This window comes from Oenanthe melanoleuca, chromosome 4, assembly GCF_029582105.1.
Source record: "Oenanthe melanoleuca isolate GR-GAL-2019-014 chromosome 4, OMel1.0, whole genome shotgun sequence".
NCBI classification, from domain to species: domain Eukaryota; kingdom Metazoa; phylum Chordata; class Aves; order Passeriformes; family Muscicapidae; genus Oenanthe; species Oenanthe melanoleuca.
In genome coordinates, this window is record NC_079337.1 from 60510234 (window position 1) to 60528815 (window position 18582).

At 38.9% G+C, this 18582-nt stretch overlaps 1 protein-coding gene across 1 annotated transcript in view; it reads right to left on the minus strand.

Moving 5' to 3' along the window:
• DOK7 (docking protein 7) overlaps positions 1-18582 on the minus strand; it is a 59724-nt gene that overhangs the window by 25625 nt on the left and 15517 nt on the right. The window contains exons 6-7 of the mRNA XM_056489169.1: positions 13247-13354; positions 10824-11698 (exon numbers count right to left, since the gene is read on the minus strand). Coding sequence (XP_056345144.1) covers positions 10824-11698; positions 13247-13354 — 983 coding nt within the window. The remainder of the gene's footprint in view (positions 1-10823; positions 11699-13246; positions 13355-18582) is intronic.

Sequence of the window (18582 nt, forward strand, 5' to 3'; positions counted from 1 at the left end):
CATATTTAGGGCTATAGTTAGTCAACTTCTTTGAGAAAAAAATGAAAAAGATAATCAGTGATCATCAGTAGACAGAAATGGATGGAAGAAGAAGGACAAATAAGGGAAGAAAAGCTCAAAATAGTAAAATTAAGACAAGTGTTTTTCTTCATCCCTGGCCCATCACTGAAATTATGGTTTGTCAAAAGTAATGAAACTATAATTAAGCTGCACAGCTTCAAAGGATACAGATACTTAACTATGCATGGGGGCTGCTCCCAGGCTTCTTCTATATCAGAGAGCACTGCAATAAATTATTAGGCACAATTATATCTCTAGGTTTTTTTTTTTTCCAAAGCCTCCTATAGTAGTTATCTCTATAGCACGTGTGTTCTGCTTGACTTTGTGTCTCCAGGAATGAGATGAATCGGCAAACTTCATCTGGAAATGTTTTCCTTGTGCTACAGGGGATTCAAGTATACAGTTACTAGCCCTGATATAGCCCACTTAGCACTTCTCTGTCCTTCTAATAAGCCAGATCTGGAAAAGGTTTCTATTTCCTTAATATTTTCCAGGCTCAAATTTCTAGTACATCCAAAATTGCTTCCAATCAGCATTGAATTAGCAGAGGATTCCACAGAATCCAGACTACTGCAGAGGATGTGGCTAGGGGAGAAGGGAACACAGCCAGAGTTCATGTCCCACTGATTCCCAGCTGTTGAAACAGTCATTTTAGTTGACTGACAGCTGGCTGCTGCACTTTATCCTGTGAATAGCCCAATATCCTCATGTGACAAGACTTGGGAGTGCAAAGTCAACTTTAAAGCCCCTTTTCCATCTACTTTCAGGACTCATGTGGGGTTGACCTTCTGCAGAGAAAGTCCCAAGGTCTGCTTTCTTTCATCTACCCTGTTTTTGGAGGAAAAAAAGTGTGGAAAGACATAAAAGATAACTCCAAGAAAAATATACAAGCAGAGCTTGCAGTAAAGGCATTTTACTGCAGCCTAGAAGCCCTATCTATGACTGGCATTCACTCACCCCATTCTGGCTTTCATTTATCATATTTTGACCTTAACATCCTCATCCCACCTGAGGAAGTTCAGTCTGACACACACATACACAAAGATTTTGTGGTGATGCATCAAATTTCCCTAGAGCTGAACCAGAGGGGACAGGAAAACAACAGTAGCTCCACATAACATTTTTCCCTTCACTTCTGTCCTATTCACAGGTTGAATTACCAGCTGAGGTAAGATAGTTTTTCAAGGAACAAAATGTTACACTAGCAGGGATGGCCAGAATGGAAGGAAGCAGTGTCATTTAGGAATGGAACAGAAGTTTGTGTGCAACTGGTAACAAGAGGTTTTTTCACACTTTAAAAAATATTTATATAGTCAGGTGAAATAACTGAGGTTTCGCTGTGTCACCCTGGTTCTTACCCAGAGTTCCTACATTTCACAGATAAGTTTAGCCATACCCAAGGGAACTCAATTGGGTCAACTGGCTACCAAAAACACTGCTCCAGAAGGTCCCTGCAGTCATCTGCTCTCACACATCTTATGAGGGAAGAGCTCAGTTTAACCTAATCCCTGTTTGGGCAAAGTGGCTTTTGATCTAATACAGAAAGTGGGAGGGGGAAGGGGAAGTCGTTGCATCAAAAAAAAATTGCAAAGTTGGATTTTATGCAATGTGCCTCTCCATAAAGATTTTAGAAAAGAATACATTAAGAAAACATAAGATCCATATAGTTTTTTCTTCCCTCTGTTGTTACAAGTGGCCTTGAAGTTCAGGCATGCTCTTGATACCTTGCTCCTTCCTAAATGCTAAAAATTTGCTCAGCCCTCAGGCTAATCCCATTCTTAGAAAGAACTGATTTTCAACTGCCATCTCTTCAATCTCAGATTTTCTGAATCAACTGACTGTAAGGGCTCCCACATTCATAACTTTTTTTCTGGTAACTGCCATTCTTGAAAGACATCATTCTTCAATCTCAATTTCACATACAAAAAACCAATTCTCTTAAAGTAACTTATTCAGTGCCACTGTTTTGTGGTCTTCCATTAAACAGAAAACTGCTTTCAACTATTTGTTGAAGTTATAAAAATTAGTGATAGACTTGCCACGATTTTAAAACAAAAATTGTGGAGCAGCTGCTTCATCCTGGCAGGTTGATTTTTTTCCTTTAGCATCTCTGATTAGTTACTTCCTTTTCTGTCCACAGTTCTCTTAAAAGGCAAACAAACTTTGTCTCTCTCACTACTATGTGGACATCATTGTGTTTAACATAATCTTTAGCAATTGGACAGAATTTTCAAGATCCAGCTTCCAGTAGAAACACCATCCCATCAGACAACAGCCTTGGGAAGCAAATACAGATATCACAGAGTGAGGTAAGCTGGTCACAAGAAAACCCTAACACAAAATCCCTGCATCAGTCCAAATCTCAAGCTTCTCACCTCTCTTTATAGAGTTTGCCACCACAGGAGCATCATTTGTCTGCTATAGACAAGCAGCTTGATAGCATGGTGGGCAGGTTTGACAAATGCATTCCACGCTAAGCCAGGCAGAGCAAGAACACCAGATTTCAGTATGGATTCTTTCTGTACTCCTTGAGTTCCAGAGCAGTTAATTCCACTCTTCTACTATGGGGCAGGGTTTGAAATCTGCCTGCTTTAAATATCAAAGATCCATCTTACTTATTTTAACTCACATGCAGCCCCAATCTCTAATGAAGTGAACATTTTAACTGATTTCAGTGGCCTTGCTTCTAGGAGTGTCAGAGAAAAGGAGCTGAAGTCTATGCAAGACTTCTGCTGAACTCAGAGGCACATTTTGGTCAGAATTGTACAATTGCAGGAGAGGTAAATTTGTCAGTCTTATCTTCCTTATGGGCTTTCAAAGAATTCTCTCTCCTTTCTCCTCTAGACAAATTCTCTGGCATTTCAGAAGAAGCATTCAGAATTCTGCATAATAAAGCAATACATAAAATCCCAAGGAACTTTAAAAACAATCCATCCTGAAAACCAGTAGGCATTTTTGAATCACAATGGCTAATGCACATTTACTACCTTCTTTGCCTATGGGAAGCATTCATTCAGTTCTGAACACATAAATAGATTTTAGTGATCCATTCCTCAAATTGGTTTTGGTATAATGAAACCATGGAGCAGGTTCAGTGGAGCAGGTAATAAACCATTTACTATTCAGCAGATTTGTTGCCACATATTTTCATGCTAACAAATGTCAAAATTGCATTACCCATTTGAAGATGTTGTTATCATATTATTATATTTCACAAATGTAATAGCTGGAAAAATTATTTGCTCTTTATGATTAAAGTAATGAAACTTGGAATAGGGTTGAATATGACAAACAGTAAGGATTCACCTACAGCAAAACACAAGTAATACCTTTAAATATAATCTGATTACAAATAATTACAATTCATGCTGACATATTATCAGACAGACTGAAAATATTTCCATGGATATCTTGAAGTAGTAGGTATATTGGGAATCTTGAATTATCAAAACTAATTCCACTCCTCTGTCTTCTGAGTTGTGGACAAGCTTAAGCACAGTTTCTCTAATGTTGTTGGAATACATTTCACCCTTCTAATTTGCATACTTCCAGTTTTAAGTGGCTCTGTCAAAAAAGGTTGGTTGGAAAGGTCACACCCCTACAGAGCATCTATTTTCAGTCCTCTCATCTACTCACAGTGAGCTGCTGTCAGCCCTCCAGACATCCCATCTAAATGATTGCTATCCTACTGACACTCGCCAATTCCTCCTGAGCCATGCAATTACTTTGATATCACTGACTGTTAATCAAAACAAAATATTTCCTGCATAGTCTTTTTAATGTACAACCTTAAAAATAGAATGTTGGCAGACACTAAAAGCATTTTTCAGAAATCCAAGACAAGGAATTGAGGTTTTTTGAAAGTAACTTTGTTTATGATCTTCCAGAAGGAAATAAACCATATGGGAATCAAACTTAAGAATCTTAATCCAGGGCTGCTACTGAAGTTATTAGCTTCCCCTGAGTTCAGCTCCATGTAATCTATGCTTTCCTCACATCTTTTTATGTTTCCTTCCTCTGAAGGTGAATTTTACTTTCTCCCTTTTAGAAAATGAAGATAGAAAGTGTGTGCTAACACTTTGTTGGATTCTGTGGAATTTTTTAATTTTTCCAGAAATAAATGGATTTCTATTTAAAGGGGTGGGGGAAGGTGGAAAAAAAAAAGCCTTCCATTTTCTCATTTTGGCCACATTCCAAGCAATCTGAAGAGTCTCCTTTACAGCTGGATCAAAACCAGAAACCTAACAAACCCAACATTCCAAAGGGAGTAATTTTTTCCAGCTTTTATTGTCAATGACTCCTCCTTCAAAGCATTTCTTTCTCTCTCTTCAGAAAACCTACTGCTCCCAATGGAGGAAGAAGTAGGCATTGGTATTCATATTAATAAAAGCTATTATCCAGCTTGATTGTATTTAGGGGAGGAAGCCAATTTTCCTATTTGTTCATTGTGATGGGGATAGAAGGTCAATACTGTGGTTTATCAGTATCTCCAAGGCTCTCTGACAGAAAAGCAATCCAGCAAGCCAGCAATCCAGCAATCCTTGTGTTTGGTACAGAAGAATGACTTCTGCTGAGTTACATTGTCTGCATTCCCTCTTCTAAGGAAAGAGGCTCTTTTTTCTGACATTGTTATCATTTCACTTACCAGTGCTTCTGTGGCAGGCATTTCTTTTCCCATTACAGACCACAGTCTGCCTGTTCCCCTTAGTGCCAGATCCCTAGAAGTGCCAACTCTTATTATTCCAAATTTAGATTAAAACCCTTACTCTTTGCACCAAAGCTGCGAGGATTCTTTCATTATAGATGGAGAGTACCTTGAGTACAGTTTATAGATAAAAGATAGGGTAACCTCCTCAGGGCTGAAAGCAAGTCAGATCTGCACTGCCCTGGTAGGGTTGGGTTGGTCTCATGTGTTACTGTGACATCTCAAATCAAAATTCTTACCCCTTGACATCCTCCATGGACACCTTTGGAAGAGCCAGATCACTTACATGAGCTCTTACCAGCAACAGCAATGGAAAAGGAAGCTGGGTCTCTTCTTGAGTACTTGGAGTGAAGCCTGCTGCCAAGAAGCATTGCAATACTGTACAAGTTAACTGGGGAACTGGGAAGAAAAAAAATTCTTCCTTTCCTGCAAGCTGACATTAACCAATATCTCTATACAGTGCATAAGCAGACCTGGATGGGACATGAGATCAAGAGGCTGGAAATCATCTCTGCAATAGATTTGGACTCCTGGTCAAAACTACAAAGAGGAAAACAAAACAAATGTAGCTCTAAGCCTGACACTACATCTGCCTGTTTTCTGCCCCTTTTCTCTGTCAGCTTCAACTGGAGAATGTACTTTTGCTCATCTTTGACCTGCACTGGCTGATTTTGTCAGTATAACCAGCCCCAGAAATTACTGCATTTCATCGTCAAGAGTAACAATGATCATGGGTTTCTTCTATTTCAGAAAGATGCTGTGGGAAAAAATTGCTGGGTTTAAGATGTTTTTGAATCTCTGAAAAGTCTGAAGAATAATGCTACTTTATTGTAAACATTTCAGAGCCTCCAGAGCCTTTTAGAATAATGGTAATGTAAGTAAAATGCCAGGTGGCCAAATCATTGTCCAGTGCAGACACCTCATTCACTGGTGACATGTGCTGGGAGATGTACATCACTGCTGGTTCATGTATCAGTCAGGACTCATAGAAAAACAACTGGAATTAAATCTTGAAAGAAAAGAGCACAAAAGCAAGTTTTCTAATTCATGCAGAAAGCAAGACTCAGATACAGAAACCCCACAAACACATAATTCAGGTCAATAATGACAACTGCCTTCCAGGTTCCTCTGAGGTGCAAACTGTTCCTGTTACAGTTCTAACAGTGTGCTGCCCAACGGCCCAGAGCTCTGAGATTAGAGCAGAAATACAAGCAGAAACAATGCTGTAGAAGATGAAAAACGCATCCTTCTCAGCTGAGAATTTAGACAGCTTGTAGTTTTTTTAAAGGTGGGAGGAAGCATTAAAATGTTACAGCACCACACATTAATACTGTAAAAAAATCTTTGAAAAGAGATGTAAAAGAAGTGCAATTACAAATAATCATGTTCCTACACTCTCAGAGAAAGCATGTAAATAAACACAGTACAAGATAAACACATAAGGTTTTCAGTCTCCTGGGGAGAGGTAATGACTCCCCACAAAAAAAAAAAAAAAAAAAAAAAAAAAGCTAAATTAAGGTTGTAGATAACAGTACATTGTGATTTCTTTAGTAACTGTTTTAGTACTGCATTAGGAAAGTACTTGATTAAAAGCCAAAAAAATTAAAACATTCTCAGTTGCACAGATTTGACCATGTAGTCATGCAGCTGCCATTTCTCAGATTTCACTATGCAAGTTAACACCTTACAGGCCTTCTCTCTCACCACTTTCAAAAGCAGCATCTAAAATGAAAGAAGAAACACCAGCTAACTCTAAGGTTAAGGGGTTTGTTAAGAATTTGGAACACAAAGGCTATATTTCCAACCCAGTGACAGGCTGCTCCTGACCCTGGTGAAATTAGTCTAGGCAAGCCAGCAAGAGACATCAGTGTAGGATGCTCTGCCTGAAGTCACATCATCTGTGCTTCTTCCTAGGCTTAGTCTCTCTCCCTGGTCTACAAGGCACAAGGGATACACAGATATCCACAGTGTCTCTAGAACACAGAGGCTCTGCACTCACCCAAGGCTGCAGGTGGTGAACCAGCTCTGAAAGGGGGACGTGGTGCTGCAAGATCAAACACAGCAGGAAAGAGCCAGCTCAAGGATGACAGGAAGGCATGCACCTGTCTTCCTGTGGAGTTGTCATGCAAAATAAACCTGTTTCTACAGGACAGATTAAAAGAGTTAAATATCCTACCATCTAGCCAAACCAACTCCTCACCTAAACTGAGATCCACATGCCCCAAGCCAGGTGGCAGTCCTCCCTGTATTGTACAGGGAAAGGGTCTCAGCCTTCAGGGCTCTGGATCCTTCTGCCTACAAAATCTCTTTTATCCATCAAGACCCATCATTTCTGTATTTCCACTTACTACAGACATGCTGGGAGGTTCAAAGTTTGAGGCACAGAGTCACTGTGGTAGCAGGAATTCTACAAGCATCTCACAGATAATTTGGGTAGATCAGCTCCTAACTTGTGACCCAGTGAGGGCTTGGTATTTTATTAAAATCATCAACTTAAATAGGTGGCTGAATACCAGTGGAGATTGATGACAACAGCCACACACAAACTGACAACTTCTTTTCCCCTCTATCATGGCAAGTTAACTACAAAAGCAATACTCATGACTATATTTCTACATAAATAAGAACTCCCACTGACATAAATATGAGTTTAGCATGAGCTAGACATACATAAATGTAATTCCTACTAATAGGCACATTTGGAGCTGTCAACAGTGATTTGAGTATAATACTAAGTAGCATGAAGAGACAGCCACAAACACTCCATATTAATTCAACTTGCAAGAAGAAGAAGGTCAGAGGACAAAAAGCAAAGCAAAACAAAACCCAGAACTTGTCAGATGGAAAAGGACAAAACCAGTTGGAAAATAATTTTATTTTTCAGACTTCTAAGAAAATTTACAAACAATGGTGGTGTAAAAAAAAAAAAAGAAAAAGAAAAAAAGGAACATCCTATTAAAAAAGTTGACATTTCTCAAACTATAGCATCAAAGGAAGTTACAGAGCAACAAGCATACAAGGAAATTCTATTCATCAAATTAGTATTAGTTAAGTAGTTAAAAACGTAATAAGTCTAATAATAAATCTCTACAGCTTACTCAGAAATTGTAACAATCAATTCTGAGCTTAAATTATACTTACAATAGACAATGAATTCACCTCTGCAATCATCTACAGCACTGAAATCAACTAGGTCAAATTACAAAGCAAAGGCACACATTGGAAACCTGTAAAGGACATCTTGAGCACAGCACAATTACGTACAACAGAAAGCAAATCACCCTGCATGCTTGCTTCTTAGTCCCCAGTGTCTAATATGAAATACAATATACAAATCATAGAAGCAATATTTAGTAATTCTTTTCATGCTGGTTCTAGTTTTCATGCAGAGTGACAGAATAGCTTCCTTGCCCTGTTTTCTGTTTGAGCCTTGGCACTTTCCCAGGGTCTGTTCTCCCTGTTTTCATCCTCATCCTTGTCATTAGAGGAGCAGGTGGTTCTTAACAAGTCAATCCCCAAGTCAGGACCCCCATTATGCCCTCCAAATATTCACATCTTCATCCTGAAGCCTCTCTCCAGCTCTTCACATGCTGAACTCAACATGCACACGCAACATGCCCAAAGCTAACCTCCATTTGCCAAAGTTTACATACAGGGCACACAACAAAGAAATGCTTATAGCCTTAATCACTGCTGCTGACTTTCCTCTACTCAGGTCACTTTAAATAGTAGGCATTTAAAAGCCATTAACACAATTTAATTAACAGCTTAACTCAAAATTGCAAAGGAACTCCAAACACCAGCACATTAAAGCTTTTTGAACACAAATTTGAATAAACATGAAAACCTGGTATTTTCAATCCATAAATCAACTGTTCCCAGCCCTAACTTAAATATACTCTGTTCAAAGTAGAAGGAGTAATAATAATTTTTTAGTTTCAGCATATGGATTTGTGCTTTCACTGTACTTATCAGGAGAAATGCCAGTGTCCATTAAATATTACTAAAATAACTCACTCTTGACCGTTCAAGAGAGTGCATCAAAGGGTTATTTTTTTCTTTCAAAAGTAAAAACAAACCCATGAATCATTCAATTTAATGAGGCTTCTTTCGTGACTGCTTATAAATGGGTTCTTAAAGAAAAAATAGCAGATGTGCATATCTCACGCTAAAACAAAAGTTAGTACGAAGGTTGCACCAGTGTTTATCACTGAATTTTTTTAATACAGACAATATCTGAAATTCTTGCCAATTTATCTTATTAGGGCAGCTAGAAACACTGTTAAACCTGACAGCATTTTGCAGTAAAAGATATGGGTATTTATGTCATTGGAGTCAACAGACAATTGTGGTGACATAATTTAGCTTTTACTGATTTTGAAGACATCCAATGGAATACTTACTTTCAGCTTCCCATCTTCCACAAATATCCAGGGAAAAATCTGATAAATTCACATCTAAATTAATTCAGATCACCCAGAAACATTTAGACTATGTGAGCTAATTGTACCTGAATTATTTCTTTCCTCCCTGCCTATAACAAAGCCACCTTTGAGCTTTCTAAACCCAAAGCAGAGCCCTTCCAGAAATCAGTCTTGGTCACTTTTCCCAAATTCTCCCTAACTACAGGGAGCATTCACAGGAAGCCAAGAGCAGACACATGGCTGTGCACCCCACTGCCTGCAGCCATGCTTCCAGAATTGGGCTTGTGAGGTGCAGGTGGCTGGCAGGGATGGCCTTGGGAGATCACTGATCCCACTGACCACAGCCTTAGAAAACTTGTCCCACAAGTGACTCCCTACCTGGGAAGTGCAGCAGGCACATGACACAGTGACATCCAAGGTGCTGTGACAGGGCTGTGCAAGTGGCCCAGGCAGACAGAGCTTTCTAGTTTGCAAATATGTGAAGGCATTTGATGCAAATGCATGAAACACCTCAAGAGAAGTAAACAATCCCTCAAATTTAGAATCTTTTAATTTTTCTTTCATCACCTACTCAGCATACAAGCCCTTTTCATAGCAGTGGTTTATGTAATCTCACATTTAATTAAATGCACACACTTTAATGGCAGTATTTAATTCCTCATGCAGAAGTCTCTCTTGCTGAATCCTTGTTTCACACATTCCCTAAATTAAGCACTCCCTCTAACCTTCCCAGCCTTTCAACAGCTCACTAATACAAGCAGTTTTACCACTTTCTAGTTTAGCAAACCCATTCACAGAAGAAAAAAAAAAAAAAAGAAAAAACTTCTTCTCCAGCACGGATAAAATCAGATACATTTTCCTGCAATGTATAATTAATGTGTAAAGCCTACTGCCATAAAATTACAAGAATGCAGCAGATCCAAAAAGAATTTATAATATCAAAGTCTTAGTAACAGATACTGGCAATGTGTATGGAAAGACAAGCGAATCTCTCCAGTTTAGGTATTAAATCTTTACGTGACTGGTGATCAAAAATAAATTTTCCTGCAAACAAACTGTCCTGTTTGTAGACTGCTAGTGAGTTTTTGTGCACCTGCTCTAAAGTACCTGTCACTGGCCACAGTACTGGACTGCATGCTGACTTGACTATCATGTCCCCAGTAAGAAATGGGTCTAATGTTCAAATTACAGTGACAAAGAAAATAAAAATATCAATAAAATAGAAGTATGCACTCAGATCTCCTTATGAGCAACACATTATTCAACTTTCCTTCTTTCTTTGTAAATACCAAAAGCAAGACAGGTCAGTGTCTTTCATGCTTGCTTGCCATTATATGACAAATCCAGTGCCTGCAAAACTTTTCTCTTTCACTTACACGTACCCAAAGCCAAAAATGGCTGATTTAAAGTAATGATTGTGGTCTATATTGTTCAGTGTTTCCTTGACTAGGCACAGATTTTCAGGAAACCATGTGCTAAGCCTCTCCATTTCAGTATAAACAACAGAAAAAGTTATTATCTCTCGGAGTATAAAGGAAACAATATTACTTATGACCTACAACTTAGGTAACTTGAAATTAATCATGCTATATTAACTAAGGTTCGTTAGCATCCGCTCAGTGTTAGGTATTTACCTTTAGTCCACCACAGATTGGACAAGATGAAAAAAGAGCTCTTGTCATCCCAAGGTGGGGGCTACATGTGTCACAGGGGTCAGCTGAGGCCCCACCAGGTGGTGACATTTCACTACTTTTGGAGTCTGACACCTGTCCTTGTGGTTTGGTGTCTGACCACCTTGAAACAATATCCAGGTATGTCTCATCACTTGAGTCCTTGCTGCTTTCTGTGAGTAAGGATGAAGGCCTCCCTCTGTGCTGGCTGTGCTCAGGTCCCCTCTGTGCCTCCAAGTGTGGTAGTAGCAGTTTTGGGTCACTGGCACCTTGAACAGGCAGGGCCTGGTCCTTGGGTAGCGTGGAATCTGCACTCTTCAGCTGCACTTCTTTAGAAGCTGCCTGTAACACACTCCTGGGTATATCATAAACATGTCTGAGAGAGCTGGGAACCTGATACTCTGATCCCACACCTCTCTGGGACTCACTGTGAGGACAAGTACATAGACTCTGATCTGAAGGAAAGTTCAATGGCAAGCTCAGCAAGGATCCAAACTCATCACCATGGCAAATGTCTAAGCTGCCAGCATAGGAAGAGAAGCTCCCAGAGTAGGAAGAGTGACTGCCAGTAGCTATCCCACTGTCAGAAGAACTCTGACGACCTATTTCCTGCAGCTGTCTGGATCGCAGGGGCTTCGGAGGGGGTTTAGTGGTGCCACGTGCCCCTTCTGGAAGGGTCTTTTCTTCTCCCAGGTGAATGCCCTTTGCAGCTGCCAGTCCATGGCTCTCCTGAGAGGTGCTGGCTGAAGATTGCTCAGGCCACACTGTCAACCTGCTCCCAACACTGACATCCGAGTGGCTGGTATCTGAAGATGAGCTTGAAATGCTCCTATCGTCTCCTAGAAAAGAAGGAAACACATCAAACACAATGTTTCAAACACAATCACAGACTCAAGCATGGCAAGTATGTACAAACAGGACATACTTGCCCTGAGATTCCATCTGCTTTTTGTAAGTGGAACTGCTGTCAGAAAGCCAGAATTCCTGCAATAACTCATAGCCCCATGGGAAAAATAATGGTATGTTACCTTGCCATAACCCTACCTCACTGTGGAATATAATGCATTCAAGGCTAAATTTTTTAAGTTTATGCACCAAGTTCTCCCCTCTTCAAGCATATTTTACTTTCATACAGTTAATTGGGTTGCTGTATCAAAATACAATCATACATCACTGTACAAATAAAAATAATAATACTGTTATAAAAATGTTTACATAACCATATACAAAAATATCTTCTATGATTCATTTCTACCTATGCTGCAAGTTTTTTCCTCAATTATAGTTGCAAGAAAGGCATTTTTAAAGGTAATTACTGCCATCAAAGACAGAATATGAATGAAAAAATTAAACATTGGCATGAAAGGGCACAAGGACAAAACTCAAACACCACACAAACAAACAAATACAAAACCACTTTCTTGTAGCATACACAGAGTCCACAGTGTTATTTTTTTCTTTCTTAATAAAACAAATGTGAAAACAAAGGCAGAAACTGTTTATGAGGTTGGGCAATGATTTCTGACCAGAGGGACTGAATGAGAAAAAAAAAAAAAAACCAACAGGCATGCTTATCTATCAAGTCTCATTTGCTTTTTATCCATTCAGTTAAGTCCAGCATTTATGTGCTAATTAAGAAAAACCTCAGGAAGTCTCACTGGAATTCAGTCACAAACCATATTACCCAGCAGTGTCTAGGCCAAAGCAGCCATGGATATGTATATAAGCACAGAATTAAGCTCCTGAGGATCTTCACAGGGCCATTTTTTAGACTTGTAGGCTTTAGAGTCAAGAGCAAAGCACATGTTTGGATGATCTAACTTCAGCTATTAAACAGGTCAAATGACAGCTCAGAACACAAGACCTCTTACAAATCCTCCTACAAATGCTAGACACTAATTCTACTTTGATGCACTAACAACCCCAGAAAAGGCATGTACAGAGAGCAGAGGAAAGCACAGGAGTCCTATGTTTTACTGCAAAAAGCTGCTTTAAGCATGATGTGTGAATCCTACAAGTGAGTCCATCTCACAGGCTGCACTGACTAAAGTACTTAAGCAGATATCAGATTTGATGCAGACAGTTCTTTTAAAGTTTTACATGGAAAAATTTAGTAGGACTCAGCATCCTAAATGGTCTTCCTGAGTTAACCATGATTGATTCAAAACTAGGGCTGCTGAATTGAAAACCTCCAATCTACATCAAAGGACTTCAGACAATGCTGTCAAAGAACTGCCTCACAAGAAACCTAAGAAATTGAATGTCTTGACCATTTCTCTATTATTTTTCATGTAAGCTCCACATCTTATAACACAGGCCATATAACTTTTAAAGCCTGGACAGGAAGGAACATAATGTATTTTTATTTCATGAAAGGTATTTCTTACCTCCACTACCTTGGCGACTCGTATGGGACAGCAAGCTCAAGCGCTTTTCTAACTGCAAAGCTTCATGAGCCAATCTTTCCTCTGAATAGGCTGGGTTTGTACTTGGATCTTAAAAAGGAAACAGAAGATAAATAAACAAACAAACAAACAAACAAACAAATAAATAAATAAAGGTGGCAATATGGAAAATAAGGAAAGGGAAAAAAATATTCTTATGCTTGAAATTCTGATTGGAAAAATGTATGGGACAATCTGACTTCATGCACATCCTGGACATGTGCTACATAGTAAGTAAAAATTAAAAGTGTCAAAGATTGATTTCAGAGATTATACCCATGTCTGTAATAGTTACAGGGACAAAACAGTGAAGAGCCCAGCACAAAAATCAATAGCTACAGAAATAAATATCATCCAACAAGTCTAGAGGACTTGAAAGCTAATTTGACCCACATAAAATCTGTCCTGACTTCACTAGATTCACTGGGAATTTTAACATTCAGAAAGACCAAATTTTTCATCCTAGAAATTTACAGATCTACATCATAAAGTCAGAATCACAGTGATTAAACTGACATCTTCCAATCCAGATCATCTATTTACAAAGACTTTGTTTTCAAGTTGGATGTTCAGCAGGTCATTAAGTTCAGATGTCAGACATAAAATATGCAACCTGGTGGCTCTTTGTCTTCATGTTTAATACAAGACAAGTTAGGATGATATAAACCACTTCTGAAATGTACTGTCATGGATTTTCCCCATAAATTTTAGTGAGTTTGCCATTCCAGCTGAGGTTATTTCACTGAAGGGGGCTCATTATATTCCAAAAAAAAAAAGTAGAAAGACCAAAAGTTAAACAGAATGTGGAAGAAGTCTCATCAGTAAACAGACCAGTTTCCTCTAAATCATTTTATTTCCAGCAGGCACAACAATAAAACCAGATGTTGGAAGTAATCATAACCATTATCCAAAGAGACACCTTATGGATTCCTTCAAATAGCACTGATGGGTGTGTCAGGTTCAGCAGTTGCAGAGGATATGAACTTCATCATCATCAGAAACTTCAGAAATTCTTATTAATACACAGGGAAAGTAATTAATGACAGTGAAAACATATTAGCTTCCTCACAACTGCTGCTCTTGTATACCTGATCAACTGTCCAGAAGAAGCATGCCACAAAAACACTGAATCATTTAATAAGGGGGGGGGGGGGGGGGAAGGATGAAAAAGGCTATACATTGTTGTGATTGTAAGTTAGTAAGAGAAAAACCTGTTGGAAAGACAAAAGGAAAGTTTCATTTTCACCCCAGGACTTTTAGTTTTAAAAGACTTGGTTCTGATATTGCCAACACAGCAGTCAAAGCAAGCTCATAATCAGGGGAAGGAGCACTGTCAGGTCAGCTGAAGCTCCATGGGAGCTCCCTAGATTGCCAACTGCCCTGAGAAACAAACTGCCCCATCACTCCTCCCTAACCATATTCTATTTCTGACCTTTCCTAGGAAGGAACAGAAATGACAGTGATGAACTTTCTAACTTTCTTTCCCATGTCGAGGAGGTTTCCATCTTTGGCAGTCTGCAATCGGGTAAGATGAGCAGAAAAACCAACACAATCCATCTGTAACAACATACATAGGAAGCCAAGGGTGTTCTAACAGGGACAAGGCAACAATGCCCACAACAAACACAGTCTGTGACCTCTGTGTCTCCCAGCTCAGTGCTTTACACACTTCAAACTTAGAACAGAAAACAGGACTGTCTGATGTGGATTACTTTGTTAGGTGTCCATTCCTATTCACACTGCAAGACAGCTTACATTGGGCATTGACTAGTTCAAACCTGTGCAACTGCTTACTCAAATAAAACCCCAATGCTTGCATATGGCCCTCTGCCAAAGGAAAACACAACATTTGGCCACCAGCACCTATGGTGCAACCAGACAGGTTCATGCAAGGATCTGCTCAGTAGCATACAGCATTACAAGCTGATGCCTATTTTTAATGCCCTCTGCTCCAGTTACTCTGCTGTATCTAGTTAAATGCCTTATGCCCAAAAAAGGCCCAAGAAAGATGTTCTACAAGCACTTTGAGCATAAAGTTGTCATAACAGATCAGCAATTGGTCAAACCAATATGAAAACAGACACTAACCCTTCCCACACCAAGGAACTGTCAGTAGGAAAGGTCCTTTCACTTTCCTCAGAATATGACTACTTGACAAATGAATATTTTCAGAACATTATTAAGTAAATTATGTCCCTCTTACAGACAGCAAAATATATAATTTTTAAAAATAAAAAAAAAAACCTGGTCAAACAACTGATCTTATCAAATTGCCTTATAAAAAAATACGAGATAGAAGTCAGAAAGTTTGCACTTCACATGTTCAATTGCTTCCAGAAGCCAAATTCCCTGTCAGCTGCACAGCTACAGAACACATCAGGTTTCACCCAAGAACATGAAATCTCTAGACATACTGTCTGTCCAACAGAACTGGTAATTTTTTGGTTAAACTTCCACTTAAGGACTGCCTATGAATAAAACTTGTGTATATAATTGTGTTCATAGTTATGTGCTGTGACCTCTCAGTTTTCTGGAAGATTGAGAAGAACCTTCCTCAGCAAGTTCTAAGAAATAGCTAGAGAAGGAACTTCAAAACCTGACAAATACATATAGAGTCTGAGTTTTAGGTAATTATCTATCAATCTTACCCAAGTCTTTGTTTCATCTTTAATCTTCTCTGCTAATAAGCCACACTTCTATGGAAAACACAAAGAATACTATTCCCCAGAAGTAACAGATTTTTGTACCACTATTTTTGGTTCTAATCAGGAAGCTTTCCTCCAGGATCAAACTATGGACTGAAGTCACTGGTACCCACTTTTTAGGGACCAATCCCTACTGAAGTGCATAACCTATGACCTCCCACGAGTGCTGTTGTAATAACCCTATTCTTAATAAGTTCTTAGGCCACAATACTACCAAGTTGGGTTTGTTGGCATCATCCTCTGCCTTTTGCATGCCCAACACACAACCTCTAAATAACTGTGTGGCAATTTCCACATCAGTAACTCAGGGGACAGAGCAGCATGACCGGTACTGAGGCAGCTGTCCAAGGAAGTTCCAACAGCTTCTGCCCACATAACATCTGAGAGCAGCTCCAAGAACAATTAGTACCTTCATTTCCCAAACTCTTAACAAATGTATCCTGTCCTGTGATTCACTCAGGTCCTTCAGTTAATAAAATTTTTATCATTTTCCAATCAAACATAGATCCCTTGCTATGAGGAAAATAACCTCTTATGTGAGGCAGTCATTGAAATCTCCTTAAACACTGCTTTTGGGCAAAGGGGAAGGATTACATCAAATTTAGCTGGACTAAAAATGCCTCTGCTGGAGATTTTATTTTTACATTACGTTGGTGGGTATTCATTAGAGCCACATCAGCTGCTCATCGTGGGAGATTTTGAATACTGTGGTAACATAGGACTAAAGTGTCACAGTAATTCAAAGCTGCAGGATTGTTCAATAAGCACCTGTCAGGAAAAAATGTATTGTATCCAGTTCAGTTAGCAGCTACCTAATTGATTATATGCACCTTTAAAATGCACCATTGGTTAATTACTTTGTTAAATTGAATAAGTCAGGCTGAAAATATCTCTTTTCTTTCTTCCTGTGTAATTGTAGGCACATTTGTAAATCAGGCCTGGACCCTCACCTTTTTGCTAACATCTCCACACCTTGTAAGATGTCTGGAGGAATGAAAAGATGGCCTAAAAGTTTGAGGAGGATCCACTTGTACAGATAGTGCAGAAGGCAGCCACAGAGCTGTCTTGCAATGGCCAAGGGTGTATCAAGCTTCAACAAAAAGCAAGAACATCAGATGGATCCTCAGCAGCACTGTACACTCTCCAGTCAGTCACAAAGCAGCCTGAAAAAGCTTCCAAAATTAAAAGAGAGCATCCAGACTATCAACATTACACCTGGGATCTTTCCAGACTGCAGGACTAGACTGTCACATAATCAGATATAGACAGTACTGGTCTGCCCACTGACCAAAGATATCACTGATGGGCTTCTGGGCCTTTGCTGTGTTCAGGTTTGGCATTCAACATGAATCTTTCCAGTGAAAAAAAGGAGTTCAACACACACATGATAAACAATCATTTCTCAGATAATAAGCATGCAATTCAGTATAGATTACAAACCAAGCAATCAGTGATTCATTACTAAGTCTGTATCTAGACTTCTGTCAAGACAGAATGTTAAATTCTCTGGACTGTTTTCTAAATATCTCTTCAAGGAAAAAAAAAGACATCTTGCTAGTAGCCAATTTCAGCAGTTCTCTTCCAGCTAGTAGCTGGGGAAAACAAGCCATCCAAAGCCATCATTCAAATGAGTCCTTTACTTAAAATATTACACTTCCTAAAAATATCTAGAAACCTGTATCTACATGACCTTCACATTCTTATCTTCTGTGTCTTTGGGGGTTTTATGAGACCTGATAATGCAGCTTTCAACAAACCAAAACCTCCAATCTGCTAATGGCGATATCAATAGGACTATTTTGGTACAATTTTGAAAAATTAATGGGCTCCCAAAAGAAGTACAACAAGTAATAAACCATAATGTTCTTTTCCTTTTCCAATTTATTTTGGATGTACACATAATGGAATTATTTTTTATTTTGAGATTAGTAATTTGATTTGTTTCCAAAACATCAGAGAATAATTCAGGTTGGAGGGGATCTCAGGAGTTCTCTAGCCTGACCTGCTGCTCAAAGTTGGCCTACTCAGAGATTAGACCAGATTGTGATACTTTGCAAGGGTAAATCAAATTAATGAGCTCCACTGCACTGGATTTTCATTGAATATTTTATAGATGACTTCATAAAATATGTACAGCAATCATATATGCATGTGATAAGAACATCGAGCTTTTAAGGAAATAAGGTATAGTTTTTAAAACTACAATCCTGAAGAGAAGATGTGAATATTGTCCTTGAGCAAACATTCCTTTCATACCCAGTTTACTAATTCCATTTGGATACTGGCTATTTTACATTTGTTTAAGAATCACTATGGCAAGTAAGAAAACTAGTCATTTTTCAGTCCTCTTCAAACCACTCTCTACCATCTCCTATTAATTTCATGCTAAAATATACGCATAAATATTTCAGCACCCCTTTTAACCATATTGTTGAGCTATTTGTACATGAATCAACTGGCTTCATTCATTCATTCATCTTTTCTACAAACACAGACTGCATTGGTTGCGTAACATCTATAGATTATATTTGTGCTGTGGGCGTTGGTGCCCAACACTGCCACTAACTGTTTTTA